This window comes from Delphinus delphis, chromosome 13 (assembly GCF_949987515.2).
Source record: "Delphinus delphis chromosome 13, mDelDel1.2, whole genome shotgun sequence".
Taxonomy (NCBI): domain Eukaryota; kingdom Metazoa; phylum Chordata; class Mammalia; order Artiodactyla; family Delphinidae; genus Delphinus; species Delphinus delphis.
In genome coordinates, this window is record NC_082695.1 from 25,786,622 (window position 1) to 25,806,284 (window position 19,663).

General features: G+C 52.5%; 2 protein-coding genes across 4 annotated transcripts in view; one reads left to right on the forward strand and one right to left on the reverse strand.

The window, feature by feature from the left end:
* Positions 1-1,851, forward strand: YDJC (YdjC chitooligosaccharide deacetylase homolog). Its single transcript, XM_060029469.1, has 5 exons — positions 1-238; positions 326-485; positions 682-781; positions 858-1,035; positions 1,220-1,851. Exons 1-5 carry the CDS (start codon positions 75-77, stop codon positions 1,587-1,589), a joined length of 972 nt encoding a protein of 323 aa, XP_059885452.1. The 5' UTR covers positions 1-74; the 3' UTR covers positions 1,590-1,851.
* Positions 1,852-4,519: 2,668 nt separating this feature from the next.
* The window catches only part of UBE2L3 (ubiquitin conjugating enzyme E2 L3), a 44,567-nt gene continuing 29,423 nt past the window's right edge, over positions 4,520-19,663 (reverse strand). For 2 of the 3 annotated variants that reach the window (XR_009521705.1, XR_009521704.1), the window contains exon 3: positions 6,822-6,961. Coding sequence is in view for 1 of the 3 variants with exons in the window: in XM_060028494.1 (XP_059884477.1) it covers positions 6,807-6,961; positions 11,642-11,828 (342 nt within the window). In the remaining 2 variants the exon portion in view is untranslated. Of the gene's footprint in view, positions 6,962-11,641; positions 11,829-19,663 lie in introns of all 3 variants that reach the window. The other variant, XM_060028494.1, reaches the window with a different exon arrangement.

Consider the following 19,663-nt stretch of genomic DNA (forward strand, 5'->3'; position numbering starts at 1 on the left):
TCGGGCCGCGTCTGGGGCGGGGCCTGGACTGTCCGGCCCTAGTCCCACGGGCCCGAACAGCTGGTGGAGGGACCATGGCCCGGCCCCGTGTGCGGCTGGTGGTCACGGCAGATGACTTTGGTTACTGCCCGCGGCGCGACGAGGGCATTGTAGAAGCCTTCCTGGCGGGAGCTGTGACCAGCGTGTCCCTGCTGGTCAACGGCGCGGCCGCCGAGAGCGCGGCTGAGCTGGCCCGCAGGTGAGCAGCGGCCCCCTGCAGGGTCCGGGCGGGTTTGGGGGCCGCCGCCCCGCACCTCCGGTGCTCCCGCTCGCGCTCCGCCCGCAGGCACCGAATCCCCACGGGCCTGCACGCCAACCTATCCGAGGGCCGCCCCGTGGGCCCGGCCCGCCACGGCGCCTCGTCGCTGCTCGGCCCCGAAGGCTTCTTCCTCGGCAAGATGGGATTCCGGGAGGCGGTGGCCGCCGGAGAGGTGGTCTTGCCCCAGGTGCGGAGGTGCGGCTTCAGGAAGATGCTCGTGGTGACTCCCCCAAAGCTCCGCCCCGAGGGTACCGTGCGCAGAATTGGGCTCTGGATGCCTAACTGGTTCAAACACAGGGGCGATCACAGGGGACCACATGGACGGGGTCCTTCTGGGTAGCTGCTTCCGGACGTTCTGTGTGCCGATCACCTTCTTACTTCAGGTTCGAGGAGAGCTGGAGGCCCAGCTGAGCCGTTTCCGGGAATTACTGGGCAGGGACCCTACTCACGTGGACGGGCACCAGCACGTGCACGTGCTCCCAGGTGCGTGGGTTGGTGCTCCCAGGCCGGGGTGGGGGGGTGCTGCACGTGCCTCTCCCTGACTCTGCCCCGCCCGCAGGAGTGTGCCAGGTGTTCGCCGAGGCGCTTCAGGCCTGCGGGGTGCGCTTCACTAGGCTGCCGATGGAGCGCGGGGTGGGCGGCTGCGCTTGGCTCGAGGCCCCAGCGCGCGCCTTCGCCTGCGCAGTGGAGCAAGACGCCCGCGCCGCCATGGGCCCCTTTGCCCGCCACGGCCTGCGGTAAGGCCCCCTGCCCCCTGCCGGGCCCAGGTCCCAGTGTGTCCAGCTGGCCGTTCACCTTGGCCAGCTGTGTCCGTTTCTCATCCTCGACTGGTGGTGTCCCCACCCCAGATCCGTCCCGCCCACGGCCTACCCCTGCCCATTGCGGCCTGCAGCCGTGCCACTGATGCCCCGGCATCTACAGGTGGACCGATGTCTTCGTGGGCCTGAGCACCTGCGGCCGGCACATGTCCGCTCACCACGTGTCAGGGGCACTGGCTAGGGCCCTGGAGGGTATACCCACTGGACGCGCAGTGACAGCCGAGCTGATGGCACACCCCGGCTATCCGAGTGTGCCTCCGGCTGGGGGCAGCAGTGAGGGTCCTGATGCCTTTTCCTGCTCCTGGGAGCGCCTACACGAGCTGCGTGTCCTCACAGCACCGGTGCTGTGGGCTCAGCTTGCCCAGGACGGCGTGCAGCTCTGCACCCTCCACGAGCTAGACTCCAAGAGGCCCGGAGAGGGGACCCCCAGCGAAGCCACTCTGGAAACCTTTCTGGAGCCCTCCCCACTGTGACCCTCCCCGGCAGACAGCCAAGCATTAACGTCCCTTGGTGCCCAGGAAGGGAACTGGGTCCCAGAGCAGGCTGTGACTTCCCGGGCTGGATGCTGCCACCTCTGTGCCCAGGTCCTCATGGTTCAGAGTGGCGGCAGAGCTTCTGCAAGCCCTCTGGCTGCAGGAGGCAGCCGTGATCTCTGGGCCTGGGGCCTGCCAAGCATGGGGGGGGGGGGTCACAGTGCTGTGTAAGCATCTTCCTTGTTTGGGTGCACAGGGCAGAGATGGCTGTATTAATAAAGTAACATGTCCTGTAAACTTGGGTGTTTATAGACTGTGCCCGGGAAACCTTCCCAGACACAAGAAGGACACGAAACTCCTTTGGGGCCCACTGAGGTCACTGTTCCAGAAAAGATCTGCAGTGCCTCCACCTTTGGCGCTGCTTATGCTTAGGCTCTCTTTATTCTTTTCTTTTGGTGGGGGTGGGTAGGAGGAGGGGAGTGAGGGGTTGGAAGAATGTCTCACTAGGCTACTTTTTGGGAGGCATATTATCATCTCAATTTTGACTTTAAAGACATCACCTGTTCGAAGCAAGCAGCCCTTTGCCATCCTAGGGGATGGGTCTGAGGAGGTCCTACAAACTTGCAGGAGTGTGTTTACGTTTTTCCAGGAGGGATGGTCTTCTACGGAAATGGCACCCCTGGTGATGTGTAGATGCCCTGTGACCGGGGCTCCTGTGGCCTGGATCAAGGCGATGCCAGGAGCAGATGGAAACCCATGTGGTCCTTCTTGTCTCATGTAATCTCACATCATAGTGCCTGTGTGCAGGCACCGGTGCCCCCATTTTGAAGATCTAGAGATAGTAGGGGAGCAGAGCTGTGAAGCTGCCTGTTCATTTACTCAACATGCCCTGGGCCTGAGTCTGTACCAAGCATGGAACCAGGGCCAAGAGTTCTGCACTTTCTAAAGGGGTGAGGGTAGGGCCCCATCCCCTTGACTGGTGGCTTCAGCCCGCTCTTTCTGGCTCCATCCTCTACCCCTACCCTTTCTCTGACTTTGACTTCTCCAGCTGCAGGCCCTTTCCTCCCCCATTTCATCCAGGGCTGTGAACTGGAATGGCTGTGAATGTGGCCCTGGCCTCCCCGCCCTGGCCCGCTGGGGTCTGGCCGTGCTCCCACAGGCTGCTGGCTGGAGCTGGGCAGCAAGCACAGAGGCACCTCCCTCGAGGCGGGTCTGTTGTTCTGAGAGGAGGGGCTGGCTGTATGGCTCCAGGGCCCAGGAGAGAGGTGTGGGTGACAAGGGAGAGACTGGGGGGTCTGCACAGATGCTGGAGGAAGCTGTGGGAGTGGCCACTGTCACTCAGGGAGCCAGAGAGGGAGCAGCAGAGATAAGGGCCCAGATCAGCCCTAGGCCATGGGCACTGAAGAACAGAGAAAGGGACAAGAAGGCAGAGGGCCCATTTCGAGGCTGGCCACTGGCATCCCACCAGGGAGATGGGGTATTTTTCACATAAAACCTGCTGTGCCCCAGGACGGCCCAGGCTAGGGGTTTACTGTTAGCCACCAGTTCATCAGGCACGGAGGATCTGCTCCATGCCAGGCCAGGCCTGGGAGCTGGGACACAGCCTGCAAGGAGCTCACGGTCTGGTACACACATGGGGGCAGTCCTGTGACCGGGCTGCAGTCGGGGGTGGGAATACACAGCAAAGCATGGGGACAAAGCCTCTGTGATGTTGAGGAGACTTCCACTCTGGTGACAGCCCACACGGCACCACCAGGAGACCAGGCTGCCAGCACCCAGGAAACAGCCATCTACCAAGTGCAGCCTGGGCCAGGCACTGTGCTGTGCAAGATCAGACCTTCAGCTCTGCTCCTGGGGCAGGTGTGCCGTTCCCCCTCGTGCATGAGGGAAGCAGGTGAGGAGGAGCCAGTGCAGATGGGCAGGAGGACTGAGGTTCAGGTGCAGCTCTGCAGGGTGCGGCACGGACATGCTGCCAAGGGAAGACAGCGAGAGCAGGGCTGAGGCCACCCCCTGTGGGGTGGGCCCTGGCCAGAGGAGCCCCAGGAGGCAGGAGGGCGCCAGAAGCCAGGCCGAGGTGATGCAGTCATTGCGTATCTCGAGCTGAACAACGAACAGAATGAGGAAGGTGAGAGGACGGTGGCCACCGAGTGGAGGGAGTTGAGAGGGTCTCACAGGCTTTGGGGAGGGTCTGTGGCTGTGTTTGGGCTCAAAGGGAGCCAGTCGTGGGAGGCGAGGGCACTGGAGCCAGGCTGTAACAGCACAGGCCCCTGACCGAGTCACTTTCCTCCTCTGTGAAAGCAGAGTAATGGTGCCCGTGGGTCTGTCCTGAGAGTTAGGACAGCGTTAGGACGAGCAGAGTCCCTACTGATGATCAAGGCAGGCCCCCAGCCTCCTTCCTTTCTGGTGCCCCAGAAACTTGCCCCAGGAAGTTCCCTCTTGGACTGCAGACCTAGCTGTCAGGGTCTCAGCTGGTGTCAGACTCCAAGCAGGGGACTCAGCTGACAATAAGTGTCAGGGCCTTGGCTGGCCTGGTGCTGAGTCAGCACTAGGGCTGCAGTCGCAGTCAGGAGACTCGGAGGTGGGTTTGGGCTGGAGCTATTCAAGGAAGTGGCCCAGCCCCTCCCTTGGGCATACCCTCACCAGCTCCCTGAACTTCTTCCAGACAGCACCCTCCTCAGGGCCCCAGTCTGCTCCTCCGTTAAATGTGGCTGAGGTGACACGTATACAGAGGTCACTCTCCCCTCCCCAGACACCCAAGGGTGTCTCTGCAGCCCTTTCTGCTTCCCTCAGCATGGCCAGAACACCTCTGTGCACCTCTCCTGGAGGCCAGGTATGGGGAGAAAGCCAGAAGAACCTGCCCAAGACCCCAAGCCACTAGCACTGCCCACCCCCAGTAAGGAAGAGACCCACACGACCAGACGAGTGTCCGAGAGCATTTTATTAAGGGCAGCAGAGTAGATCGCAGCATCTTAGAAAGCCTAGTCCCCGCCATAGGGGGAAGGGCGGGGGGACCGGGCAGGAGCGTGTATTCCCATGGGGCCCATCGGAGGTGTGGTGATCACAGCCCTCCCCTGCTCTGGGGGATCCAGCTGTCTGGCCCCGGAGCAGCAAGGCGCCTGCTGGCACGCTTCATGCCTGCCCAAGGGCTCGGGGAGTGCCCGCTGGTAGAGCAGGAGCCCAGCCGGAGGGAGGGACCGTCCACCACCCAGCTCTCGGAGGCCAGGCCCCTGCTGATGGGCGAACCCCGGCTGTGATGCCAGGGGATGCAAGTCCCTGAGGGGCCGCCGGCTTCGACCATGGTGGACGTCCTCCTGGTGGTGAGCAGAGAAGGGAGGGGGCGATGGGCGGGCAGAGCTACGCTGGTAGAAATACGAAGCAATGGGACAGTTTCCAGGAATGGCAATATTTCTGGATTCAGAGAAGCGACGAGAACAAATGGTGGCTTATCTGGATAGCTTCTGACAGAATTTGGCATTTTATTACAAATCTGCGTGTGAGTGAAATAAAGTCCATCATCGCCTTTCTGCTAATGAAGAGACAGACGTGGATGTGCTGGCCGGCGCCCTCACCAGCCCGGGCGCACGGGAGGCTCCAGAACGTGCCTCTTGCATACCTGGGACTAAAGAAGTTGCGTTCATGAGACCCGCTGCAGGCTGCACGTATGCGGCCTCACCCACCATCACCCCACCTCTGCACACAAGCCACCTCAGGTCTGCAAGCCTGGAAAGACCTCAAGTTATAGAACTAAAATTAAAACAGAAAGCCAAGTTTAAGTCATCTTCTCCACAGGATCTAGCCCCTGGAGCGCCCAGAAGGGAAGCCACCAGTGGCAGAAGTGGAGGTGGTGACACACAGTGCTTGGACCACTAGCTTCCCCTGGGTGTCAGTGACAAGGACTCTACTTCAGGGACAGTCCCACTTCCTTCGAAAAGACATTAACATTCAAATCCTTACAAGTTCATCTGATGATAAATTCTAAGGTCAATTTTTATTTCTACAAAAAAAGGCAGTCAAAACAATATAAAACACGTAAAGGATATTACTGAGTGAGCTTCACGTGGAGCCTGACTCCGCGAAGGCCATGAGTCCAGTGGGAGGGGGAGGCCGTCCTGTTCCTGGGCTGGGCCGTCTGGATGCTCCAGAGGAAGGGCCAGTGGGGCGCTGGCGACCCCAGGCTGGTGCCGGTGACAGAGGAGTCTGCCAGAGGGTCAAACGTGCTGAGGAAGGGCCGCGGTGGGGCTGCTGCACTGAGGACGCAGAGGGTGAGCTCTGAGCTACGTCGGGTGGACACGTTGGTGACAGGTGAGCGTGGAATTTCAAGTAGACACTCTGGCTTTAGCACTGTCCGCAGGGACCTGGACATCTTCTAGAACAGCTGCAGGGAGGAATGGCAACCTGTGGCCTCGGGAGCCTCTCTGGTGAAAAATTCCTCCCACAAGTGCACCGTGCTCTGGCTGGCACACCCCTGGGGGCTGCCGCAGACTTGGTGCTGGGGGTCTCCCTAAGCAGGTCGGCCCAGGTGGAGTTCATCATGACGCGGACGGCAGGGTCTGCCAATCTGGTCAGCATTACTGGGGTAACATTAGCCAGAGTTTTACAGCAGAGCTAGGCCTCCCTTTCCACAGCTTTGTTTTTGGGAGGGGGTGGGAGTGGAGATGGTTGTTTGCTTGTTTTTTAATTTTTTTAAAAGGATATTATAAATCAGAGTCAAGAGAAACTTAACCGACTCCCACACCAGGCCGCGTGCCAAGGAGGGGAGCAGAGGAGCCGCAGAGGCCTCCACTGCCCCTCCCGGCGGGAGGTGGGGCCTGGGTTTGGGGAAGTGAGTGAAAAACAAACTAAATGCAAAAAGTGGGAGTTGCAAGGGCAGGGGAAGAGGGGAACCACAACTTTTTTTTAACCTTATGGGCTAAATGTAAACTGAAGATTTTGGATAAATTTGGACAGCAAAAGAAACACCATTCTTTTAAAGTAGACTGAAGCAGTGATTTTTAAAACAAAGAAAGCAGAACTAGAACATCTTAAATTTTTAATCCTTTCTTTACAGGTCACCTAGACCACTTTTGATTAAGAAAACTGTAGAAAGTTAGTAACTGCCACAAGCAGACGCCAGGCGGTGGCACATGTCAATTTTCCATAGAGTCCTGCTTTGTGGGGTGTCTGAATGCACTGCTAGGCATCTCTGCTCACACTTGCTGGAATCAATCGCGGCAGATTTTAGTCCACAGGTCGCTTTTCCCCATATTTCTTTGTAAACTCTTCAGCGTTCTTACAGAATTTTTTACGGTCCTTAGAGTATTCTTCAGCTAGGTCAGCCCGGAGCGGGTGCTCGGGCTGGGGGTCGTTCACCAGTGCTATGAGGGACTGGATGACTGCCAAGAAAAGGACAAGGCACCGCTGGTTAGAAGGCCCTTGGAAGGGGCATGGCAAGAAACACAGCTCTGATTAAATGTCTATATGCTTCTCAGACAGAGCGGCCTCCCATTCATGCAAAATTCTAACCACCAGCACTCAACCCATCATTCCCATGATGAGAAGAAAGTGATAGAGGACAAAGAGCCAGCACTACAGTAGATAACTAACCGTACAGAGTTGATGCCACGTTCTCTTTCTCCTCCTCCAGGAACCCTTCCTGTACTGACACACTGGGGATGTCCCAGTCCCCAGTCATTCTCACCCCTCTCCTGAACTTTGGAGACCCAGGCCCACCACTGACACCCCCACTCTCATGCAGGTGAAGCTTCTCCAGGGCAGGGACTGGGCAATGTGCCCAGCACTACACTAGGTTCAGGGTGTGTGACAGGCCTGCACTGTGTAAATGGATAATGAGCCCACCCTGAAAGACCCCTAGCAGCTTCTGAACGGCCGAGAAAGGTTCACTCGACCACCCTGCATTAACCACTGGGAGGCTGTAGCCCTCATCAGCACTGCACAGTCCATTCCAGAGGTGGAAGTCACACGGATGGCTCAGGGTGGATTCCACAATGCTCCCCCAAAGGGCAGTCAGGCTCAGATGTGCGAGACGGCAAGCCCTGGACAGGAGGGCCAGGAGGGAGTGGAGGGTGGAGGAGGGGGAAGTATGGAAGGTCCAGGAACCCCTGGACTCCTCAGAAGTGGGGTGCATGCAGCCACCAGGCTTCCCACACACGTCCCCTGACTCCCCCCAGCCCCCACCAGGACCAGCACCCCCACTGTCCCAGCAAAAAGGCCCCTCTCCTCTGGACTGCCAATGCCAGGTGCCTTTATTGGGAGCCCACGCTCTTCACCCCAGTATTACAAGGAATGGGTTAAAAAAGCTTTTTGTTTCAGTTTCTCCTTGTCTGTCACAAATCCACATGGAGCTTAAGTGATTATTTACTTAATATATTTCTTTAAATCACATCAAAAATATTTTTTAAAGGAAAGTTAACTATTAGTAACTCTTATGGAAAATCACTTTCACTTGCCATAAACTGAAGGCACACATCCATAAACATGAAATAAGCACCTATGCTGCCTCCTTCCCGGCAAGAGCAAGCAACCACCGGAACAAACACTCTTCCGAGTGGTTCTTTCTCAGCATCTCTGAGGCACCCCAGCCCACTGCACTCCAAGACTCTCCACACCACGCTCAGCCGTGAGACTGCTGTTCTTAACTTTTGGGAAACCTGAACCACATTTGCCCTATAGCACATTTATAAGGTGGTTTCCCATCTTTTTCCAGGATTAGAAATGGTTCTGTAGCAGAGTTGACACTGATGAGTTTTCAAGTTTTCCTCCATTATGGAGACTCAGGCTGTCTGCTTCTCACTATGATCATCTTAATACCTAATGTATTAGCATCAAATACATTCATCGTTAAGACGTGCTTTTCAAAAGATAATTCACTTTGCAAGTTTGCAGTTTGTCTAATTCTTTTCAGAGAACTTGCTTTAAATATTTTCAAGTTAACTAAGTAGTTCTGATGAGTGCTTCATTCTTTCTCTACCCCTGTAAACTGTAAGAAAACCCAGCTGAGCTCGTTTGTTTCCACAGTGAGAACACTGACAGCTACAACGCTTTCCAAACCACAACCACAGCCCCATCCATCACTTTCACATACGGGGGGGCACACTCATTACGTTTTACAAATGATCGAGCCCTGGCTTCTTGATCTCTTCCTTGACCCAAATGCTACTCAGAAGGATCTTTCCCCCTCCAAAATGTAGGGGCTTAAAAACATTATCAAAACTTACCTCCTTTCTCACTGTATATGATCAGAGACTAAAGTCTATAAAATTTCCTTGTTTTTGTTCTTTCTGACAGTTTGTGATGGAGGATGTAAACCGTATCTGTAACTCGCCCCTTTTCATGGGGACCCAGTGGGCTCCATTCTCAGAGTAAAATGTGACCCATACCTTCCCCCATACATGAAGGCGTACAATGCAGTGGTCTTCCATGGATTGTGCTATGAAGGGTAAGTTTATTAATCTTATCCTGTTTATTGTATTTGAGTCCTCTTTCTAAAGTTTATCTACTTGATTTGTTATAAGACAGCAAATGGGTATGGGGGGACTAAAACATTTGATTTATGAATCTGACTTTTCTGTTTATATAATTTTGTTGCTGTGTTGTTTGGTTAGTATAGAGGTCAGTATTATACAGGCTTCCTCACTGACTATATTTCATATGGCGAATCTCTTTCACCACCAAACAAAGCCCTTGCTCTGTTGATAGATATGTACCAGAACCAGACACACTGCTGAGGAAAACTCTGTTTTCACATCCGTTCTTCTGGTTATTGTTATTATTGCCAACTCCTACCACCTTTCTGTATGATACAGGTTTGCCTTGTTTCTTGACTTTTCTCCTATTTTTGCTCAATTTTTAATGCTTTACTTTCTTTTTAAAAATTGAGATATAATTCACATACCAAAAAATAAACTCTCTGAGAAGTATGCAATTCAGTTGTTTTTTAGTGTATTCACAAAATCGTGTGACACCACCACTATCTAACTCCAGAACGTTTTCATCATCCCTAAAAGAATACCCACTCTCCTTAGTAATCACTTCCTAGACCCCTCCCCCAGCCCCAGGCAAACACTAACCTCCTTTCTGACTATAGATCTGCCTATTCTGGACATTCCATATACTGTTGCTTCTCATTATTTGCAGTAGTTATCCACTAAAAAGTTGCTGTGAATGCTGAATTATAGTGAACCATGAGTGACCCGAGGAATGACCAGCTATAGAATCACCCAGCTGAGCCCAGTCAACCTACAGAAATAGAAATAATAAACTGTTGTTAATTTAAGCCACTAAGTTTTGAGATGGTTTGTAATACAGTAACAGGTAACTGAAACACGGGGGACACGTTGTCAAGTGCCAGGGACGACATTCCTGAAGTGTGTGAGGATAAGCTCAAGGCCATGCCGGACGAATCTACAGAATGATCTAGAGAGAAACCCTGTCTCCGATCACAAAACAGCAATTCTGCCCGGTGCTGCATGTAGAACAGCACCGTGTTTAAGATAAAAGTTTTAACTTCAAAACCTAAGTCAGCAAGTACAAAAGAATGAAAAACCTCTCTTAGGTTTATCTGACTATTTGAAAAAAGCACCCACAACCTGGAAAAGCAGTGCATGTTGGCTGCTCACTGAGACCTGAAGCTGAAAACAGGACCGGTGCTGCCACAGCCCTCTTGGGCAGCCTGCCCTGTGGGCAGAGAGAGGGGCAGAGCACAGGTACCTGCGCCCAATTCTCAGGTGAGGGAGGAGACCCGTAACTCTCTGTGGTCTGGCCGCCTGAGCAAATGCAGCAACTGCAGGCTTACACACAGCTAGGAGTTTGTGTGCTTAAGAACAACTCTGTCAATCTTTTACAGACATCAGCTTGGGCACGACCAAGCACCAAGCCCCCTGGAGACCCCTCCACTGTGACTCCACGCTTGGTACCCACTGCTTTCTGCTGCTCAGCTGTGGGAGCCTGGTGGATGCCTTTCATGGTGGATGTTTCAGTGACTCTTTCAGGGGTTCCACTGGAAAATGACTGTGTATATCAGTCACCAAAAAAAAAAAAAACACCTGCAGCCTCTCCAATTCCAGCCTCATCCATTCTCCTTAATCTAAAAAGGCTGTAAGTGGTTCAGGGAGTTACTTACAGGAAAGCCACCAAAAATATCAGGTTAGGATTGCAAAAGAAAATTCTAGAATTAAGAATAAAAACTAGGCTTCCCTGGTGGCGCAGTGGTTGAGAGTCCGCCTGCCGATGCAGGGGACATGGGTTCGTGCCCCGGTCTGGGAGGGTCCCGCATGCCGCGGAGCGGCTGGGCCCGTGAGCCATGGCCACTGAGCCTGCGTGTCCGGAGCCTGTGCTCCGCAACGGGAGAGACCACAACAGTGAGAGGCCCGCGTACCGCAAAAAAAACAAAACAAAACAAAACAAAACAAAAGAATAAAAACTAGACACAGTCTATAACAAAGTTTAGTCACCTGCCGGGGAAAAGAGGGGGGCGACCACAGTAGTGAATCAAGTACTTTTCCCAGAAAAATGAGGGCACCCAGACCCAGGGACACACAGGGAGTTCCAGGCCCGCTAAGGCTGACTGTGTGCTTTCACGTGGGCACACTGCCCTCAAGTCTGGCCGTGCCCTCCCAAGACACCCCAGCATCCTGTGGCCTGCCACATGGCTCCGGCTCAAGCCCGCAGGCCCTCAACACCCTCCCTTCCCCCTTCCAGTCTGAGTCCATGTGCTAACTGCTGTGTGAGGCCACTTCCCCCCGCCCCAGGCAGCCCACAATCCTCACGAACACTCCCAGGGACAGGGTCACACCCCTCCCTGCATTGGGAGTGAGCGCTGGTCTGGTCTGTCTGCGCGGGTCCCCCTTGGGCTGCGAGCACAAGAACACCTGCGTGGGCTGAAGCTTAGCTGAGATGCGCCAAGCCCATGGAACAGTGGGACCACAGCAGCCTTCTGTGGACACGGTGGTCAGTGCTATAGGATTTCTCTGGACTCCGTGCGACGTGGTGTCAGAAGGGACCTAGAAGGCCCTGCCCGCAGCAGTGTCCCCAGAAGACACGAGGAGACGCCTTACCTTGGTCAGTTTTGGTTGCTGGCTTCCAGTTTTCAGCACTAATTACCGGCAGACAGACCTGCCCCTTTTCATCAATGTTTGGGTGATAGATCTTCGTTTTAAATGTGATCTTCGGTGGTTTGAATGGGTACTCTGCTGGAAAGTTGATTTCAATTCTGAAGGCCCCTTTATCATATGGAGGGTTGTCCTGGAGGGAAAGGAAAGAGGGCGGAGTGAACCTGTAGCTGAGACAGGAATGTTCTAATTGTTCACTGGAAAAATTACTTTGTTTCAAGAGGTTGTATCAACTGAAGCCTTGTCACCTTCAGGGGAACAACAATCAATCTGTATTTCTAGAGCAACATGTCTGCTAAACTGTGAAAGGGTCTGAGATGGACGCCCTGGCCTCTTTACCTTTTTTTTTTTTAATAGACTTCATTTTTTTTTTGAGTAGTTTTAGGTTTACAGCAAAACTGAGAGGAAAGTACAGAACTCCTACACACACACAGCCTCCCCCACCAGAGTGGTACACGCATTACAGGTGATGGACTGACACCAACACATCATCACCCACAGTCCACAGTCTACAGCAGGGCTCACTCTCGGTGCTGGACACTGAATGGGTTGTATGAAGTATTATACCCTATGGTTGGAATCATGCAGTATTCAGCCCTTTCAGACTGGCTCCTTTCACTTAGTAATATGCATTTAAGGTTCCTTTGTGGCTTGTTAGATCACTTCTTTTTGTCACTGAATATTAATCCATTGTCTCGATGTAGTTTATCCATTCACTTCCTGAAGGTCAGCTTGGTTGCCTTTGGCAATTATGCATAAAGCTGCTATCCACAACCGTGTGCAGGTTTCTGTGTGGACATATTATTTTCATCTCCTTTGGGTAAATACTAAGGAGCACAATTGTAGGTTAAGGATATGCTTAGTTTTGTAAAAAATCACCAATCTATCTTCCAAAGTGGCTGCACCATTCTGCATTCCCACCAGGACTGATGAGAGTTCCTGTTGCTCCACATCCTCGCCAGCATTCGGTGTTGTCAGCATTCTGGATTTCCACCAATCTGACAGGTGTGTAGTTGCATCCTGTAGTTTTAATTTGTAATTCCCTAATGATATGGTGTTGACTACCTTTTCATATGCTTATTTGCTATCTGTATGTCTTCTGTGGTAAGAAGTCTTTTCAGATTTTTGGTCCATTTTATTATTATTATTATTTATAAATTTATTTATTTATGGCTGCGTTGGGTCTTCGTTGCTGCACGCGGGCTTTCTCTAGTTGCGGTGAGCGGGGGCTGTTCTTTGCGGTGCACGGGCTTCTCATTGTGGTGGCTTCTGTTGTTGCGGAGCACGGGCTCTAGGTGCATGGACCTCAGTAGTTGCGGCACACGGGCTTAGTTGCTCCGTGGCATGGGGGATCTTCCCAGACCAGGGCTCGAACCCGTGTCCCCTGCACTGGCAGGAGTATTCTTAACCACTGCGCCACCAGGGAAGTCCCTGGCCCATTTTAAAATCAGGTTCTTTGTTTTCTTGTTATTGAGTTTTAAGAGTTCTTTGTACATTTGGGGTTAACAGCCCTTTTTCAGATAATGTCTTTTGCAAATATCTCTTTATCTTTTTTGAAGGTATGAAGAGTTACACCAGGGGTAAATAACAACCCAACCCAGACCATACCAAGTGCTGAAAGGCCAAAGAGGTGGCCACAATTCCAGAATAAAGCCAGCACTCAGCTGTACGGCTGGCCCCTGAGGAGCTGAGCTGGCCCCTAGCTGGTCGCCAGGTAGGGCCAGAACCATGCCCCACCCCTGTGTCCTTAGGACCACTCAGAGAACTATCCCTCAGGGCCTGCACACTGATGGCCCAGGAGCCTCTGAGAGATGCCCCAAGAGAAAGAGGCCAGCCTCTCTCCAGCTCTGCCTCCACGTCCAGAGCTGAGCCAGCCCTCCAGTCTGTGGCCTCCCAGCCCCGGACTCTAGCTCTCCAGGGTCCCAGCCCACTCAAAGAAGGCCCAGCTTCACTGAGTGCCCAGGAATGCACAGCGCTGCCTCCTCAAGCCCCAGCGTGATGAGATATTCTCCAGCAAATAGGATTCCTCTGCTGGGGAGTGAGGCCAGCACACGTCAGGTCCCCACACTATCCCCACCCAAGAAGGGTAAAATTAGGGAAGGCTGAGGGGTGGGAGAGGCCTTCCCAGCAGAGAGGACTAAAAACTAGGACGGCGGGGGCTTGGAGGGGACAGCATGGAGCAAGACAGGAGGCTGGGGCTGAGTTTAGGGGTCTGAACCACCCAATCGAGCAGCTGGATCCATGGTCGGAAGATGAACCTACAGGATGCACGGCAGGAAGGTGGTGCCTCAGGAGCGGGTGAGGGAGGAGATGTCAACACCTCGGGCGCTGCACCTGGGTGAGGAGACAGACCCATGCACACCCGGAGGGGGTGGGCCATGGCTGGACTGGGAAATCATTTTCACCCCAACAAAACCTTCCCTAATCCCTTCTTTAGGGAACACAGAATTGTCTAGAACACTGTCCAGAAGTTAAAGTGGCAGCGGACTCCTCCCAGGCCTTGTCCTGACTGCTCACTACCTAGGAGAGCTAGACTCACCATTACCAACGAGCCCACGGGGACACGGAGATTTTGCTTCGGGGTTTTAAGAAGGGACCGGCTTCAGCCACGGAAAGAGCCTTCCTGGATGACCCTGGCTGCTGAAACCCACCAGATATGTTCAACCATCACCCAGGACTGACCAACCACCTGGGGCCCGCCGCGTGCTGGGCCATGTGCCAGGAGCTGGAGACAAGGACGAGTCAGGCCAGCCAGGCAAGCCCGGGACATTCCCCAACATCTGTCATGTGGGGGTGACCCTGAGGTAGAAGCCACCCACATTGCATGCTGCACATGGGCAAAAAGTCAGGAGAAGCAGCTCTCTCGCTACAGGACACAGGACAGGCTGAACCTCTCGCCGCCCAGGGAGCGTGTCTTAACTCCTCGGAGACTCTATCCCTGTCCAGGCCTCGGGGTGACCAAAGGAGTGGCTCCAAAACCCCAGGGATTTGTGTGGAAGGGGGTGTGCAAAAATTCAACACAGTACCTACCCTGTGGATAAAGGCCTAAGTGCCACACGTGAGTTTTCCACACATTAGAGTTAAACTTATTCTGTGGGAAGGCAGCTCAGAAACTAGAAGGGGCCTCAATGAGAAAACACGGCTTTGTGGTAGAAAAATAGTATTCAAAATTTCAGGAATTTGCCTCAGATGGTCCTCTCCACAAGCCATGGAGAGCTACCCGCAAGGACAGTGCAAACCTTGGCTCCCCCCGCCCCTCCCGGCTCTCACCCCACCCTCCCCAGGCACAAAGCCACTTTGGAGCAACTAAGGCCAAGAGGAGGCTCCTCCAAACCCCTTGGGCCTTTCCCCCACGGGTCCACTCCTGGCCTGCAGGCAAGCCGGCTCTTTCCTCCCCAGGGCAACCTTGAGGAACCCTGAGACCCCACCGCACCCCACACATCTCTTAATCCACTGAAGACCCAGAGTCCTTCCACCATTGTACATCAGTCACAGTTTTGTGTCACCGTTGTGGCAGCTCTCCCTGGGGCTCAGGGAGGACACCACACAGCTCTCTGGCAGCCACTCCCTGACCTGGCCAGCAGCCACACCAAGTCCCCATGGCGCATGCCCAGCTGGCGATCTGACACCACACGGGACTCGTGGCTGGACTGATGTGGACAGGCAGCTCCTAGATGGATCCACTGATGATCGACCACGTGTGTTGGCCGGTGGAGAACCCTCAGCGGTGTCCTTTCCGCGGGGTAACCCTTCACCCACAAGGAACACAGCCCGGCCTGGCTGCCCCGAGGACGTCTACCCAGGCCTGGCCCAGACCCACCCTCAGGCTGCTTGCCCCGGGGTCCAGTTACAGAGGGATGGGAAGGCGGGCTTCCTTGCGCTCTAACCTTCACAGTCCACTAGAGGGCCTGGTCGAAAGGCAGGAAAAGCTCCTGGCCTCTGAGCACAGACTGTCTTCTCATGCCCTGTAACTGTTAAGTGTTCATTCTCTCTTATCTCTTCGTGGTTGCCTGAATTACCAAGTCTGCACAGTGAGCAGAGTCATCATCTGCTAACTTTGCTTTCTGAAGATGACCTCTTTGTACTGTTTCCAACAATTGGGTTCCTAGCACTTTTCACAGTACAGCTCTTTGTCAATGAATACTCTGACATTTAAAAATTCCATCATTTTCTCTTTGAAAATAAACATTTGTGGAAGTATTTTTAGAACAGATTTTCCAATCTTTCATGACCAAACTACCCTATGAATTACACCTAAATTTAAAATCACAATCTCTAAACCATAATGGAAAAGAATATGAAAAAGAATACATACATGTATATAACTGAATCACTTTACTGTACACCAGAAACACAACATTGCAAATCAACTACACTTCCGTAAAATAAATTTCAAAGAAAAAAACTAAAGAAATTAGGTTGGTCACTAAGTTTCAAAATGCTTTCTTAAAAACCCAATAAAGCACACTGAATATTGCAAAAAAAAAAAAATCGCTGTCTCCAATAAAACGGAATTCCACAGGAACTTTCCCTCCTCTGAACTCATAGGCACCTTTCACGGCATGATTCACCTTCCCTTCAAGAAAAGAAGTAGCTTTATTGTTATTTCTCATAGAAATATAACATTCACACCAAAAAAGTAGTACTAGACATTCCACCCCAGGATAAGGGCTGAGCGTGTCCACAACACAGCCTGCGGCGCACAGCAGTCAGCACACTCCTTGGTCAAGGGACCCGGATTCTGGGAGCGCAGCCTGTGCCCGCCCACGCGTGGGGCAGATCACTTCGCTTTCTAAGACCCAGCCACAGAACTACTAACGTCGGAGAATTCCTTGTCTGTTGTAGAAAACGTGTGGTGTGGGCCAGCGCCCTGGCACGCGGCACTCCTGCACACACACGCATGCGGTTTGCTGCTGGCAGCACCCACTCGCCCGCCCTCGGCGCACCCATGCCTTCACTAGGGCTGCAGCGTATTCCACCATCAGACGCAACACAATTTCCTTACCCCCTCCCCGTTGCCAGGCGAGAACTTGCTGCACTCGTGAAGAGTGTCTGGACCCAAACGCTTCCTTACCAAAAACATAAAGCGACCACAGGACCCACAACCCCACTCCTAAATATCCTAAAGAAATGAAAACGCTTGTCGACATAAAATCCTGTTCACAAATGTTCATAGCAACATCATTCATAATAGCCAAACAGAGGAAACAACCCAAATACCTATCAACTGGTGAATGGATAAGCAAACTATGATATATCCATTACAACAGAATATTATTTGGCAATAAAAAGGAATGAAGTACGAATATATGCTACAACATGGATAAACCTTGAAAATATTACGCTAAGGAAGGAAGCCAGACACAAAACGTCACGTATTATATGATTCCATTTATATGAAATATACAGGATAGCTAAATCTACAAAGTAGATCTGTGGTTGCCTACACCTGGGGGACTGGGGGTGATGCTAACAAGGGGAGGTTTCTTTGAGGAGTAATAAAAAATGTTCTAAAATTGTGGTGATGGAGAAACAACTCTGCAAATATACTAACAGCCATTGAATAACTGTACACTTTAAATGCATGAAATGCAGGGTTTGTGACTCTCAATGAAACTGTTAAAAAGGAAATCAAAGCTAACTCAGAAACAGGGTTTTCGACTGAGGACAGTGTTGTCCCTCCTGGAGAGGTTTAGAAATGCCTGAGGTTGTCCCAATGACAAAGGTGGCTACTGGCATCTAATGAACAAGAAACAGAGACAACCCTGCACAAATAATCCACCTGCACACACCAAAATATAGTTTCCAAGGCTCTCTGAGAACTACAAATTCAATAACTTACAGAATGTTTGTGGGGCGCCTACTCTGTGTAATGCACAGTGCTAGGGACAGGAAGTGGGAGGGAAACAGATAAAGGTCTCTGCCTGAACCAGAACTCATTGAGACGACACCCACACCACCAGTTATAAAGCAGAATTAGCCCTCTGAGGAGCCCCAAAGAGAGGGGGGCTGGACCACAGCTGACCCCAACGGACTGTCCAGCCAACGGCTGCTCCCGCTGTCTCCTTGCTGGCAAAATCCCAGTTTTGTTTCCGTCCATGCTGCCCCCTCATTGTGAACCGGGGTAAATCCTGACTGGTCTACACCTGTCCCATCCAATATGGTGGCCACCAGCCCAAGCGCCTATTGTGTACTTGCAACAGGACTCTTCCGAATTTAGATGTGCTATAAGCGTAAAATACCACCTGGATTTGAGACTTTGTGCAAAAAAAAAAGAATAAACTATTTAGTTAACAATTATTTATATTGATTACATGTAGAAAATATTTTTGATATACTGTATTAAGTAAAATACTTACCAAAGTGAATTCCACTTGTTTAATTCCCTTCCTTCCTTCCTTCCTCCCTCCCTCCCTTCTTCCCTCCTTCCTTCCCTCCCTCCCTCCCTCCCTTCCTTCCTTCCTTTCTTCCTTCCTTCCATGTTAGTTCCCTGACCAGGGATCCAACCCACACCCTCCTCGGGCCTTCAGCAGTGAAAGCGCGGAGTCCCAACCACTGGACCGCCGGGGAATTCCCTAATTTTCATTTTTAATGGGAGTTCTGGAAAATTTAAAAGCACGGCTGTGGCTTGCAGTATACTCCTTTTGGACAGCACAGTCCATCATGGTACTGCCCACACCTCGGCCAGTGACAGACCAGGGGTGGCCACGTGTCCTGGTTCTGGATAATGAGGAGTGAGGGGTCTGTGGTGGGCCCCTGGGATGGGCGTCTTTGTTTTTGGTCACACCAAACTACACACACACACACGTGTCACAGATGGAGAAGTCTGAATGGGGTTGGTGGACTGATCAGCGTCCACTTCCTGGTTACAGCACTGCACTACAGTTGCACAACAGGTGAAGGCTACTGGGGAATCTCTGTTATTTCCTACAATTGCATGAAAATCTACAGTTATCTCAAAATAAAAAGTTCAAGGAGAGAGAGAGAAAAGAAGAGACCGTCTCTTCCTTCCGGGAAACTGTGAAGCCCATGCAGGTCTGTGCTCTCCCCTCGCCGAGCCGCTGGATTGCCAGTCCAGAGCCCCTGCCCCAGGACTCTGTCAGGGGCAGCAACTTTCCCTTTTCAAAGCCACGCTAAGTGGGGGGTTTCCTTACTTGCAGTCAAAAGCGACCTCACTACTATGAATTGTGAGTGGAGGGAACAGAGAGGAGGGAGTGATTCACTGAGACCAGAGAATAGAGAGCGTCAGGAAGACGCAGGTGCAGGAGGATGACCAGTTGGAAGGGGTACACACGGCTTCACGAACAGAAGAGGAGGCCTCTCTCTCTGAAAGTTAACAAGCAGGTATTTACCTCAACAATTGTCAGCTTTGAGCAGCCCAGCCCCAGGACAGGGGAGCAAAAGCTCCTCGAAAGAGGCTGGGGCCCGAGCCCAGGTGGGGGAGCCAGGGCCTGTGAGGTGCTCAAAGAACCTGTGAGACGGAATGGCCTGCACGGAGGCAAAGGCAGTTACAGCTTCTGCAATGGGATGTGATCGGTGTACCTGAGGCTCATTCCCAAAAACACTCTGCTCAGCAGAACCTGGTGCGCGAGCCTCGGGGCTAGTGCAGAGGCCAGAGACACTGTGATGGCAGAGAGACTGCGTCCTCTCCCAACAGGCTGGTGGAGTGACCACCAGGGCGGTAGGAGGCCTCTCCACAAAACTCAATTTCATTTTAAAAACAATTATTGACACAGCTTTGGAGATGCAAGGCCTCAGGAATACAAAGCTGACTCCCAAGTCTGTGCTTCTGAAGCCCAAAGGCAGAGAAATCCAGGGCAGTCTGACTACACACTGACAAGAGGCAGGCATTTACCAGCTCCTTTTACAAATGAGCGACAGAGGCACAGACAGAAGAAAGACACTGTCGTTGTTGAAACGTTTTCACGTGTGCATGTCTTACCTTCTCAATAAAAGGTAAAACCAGCA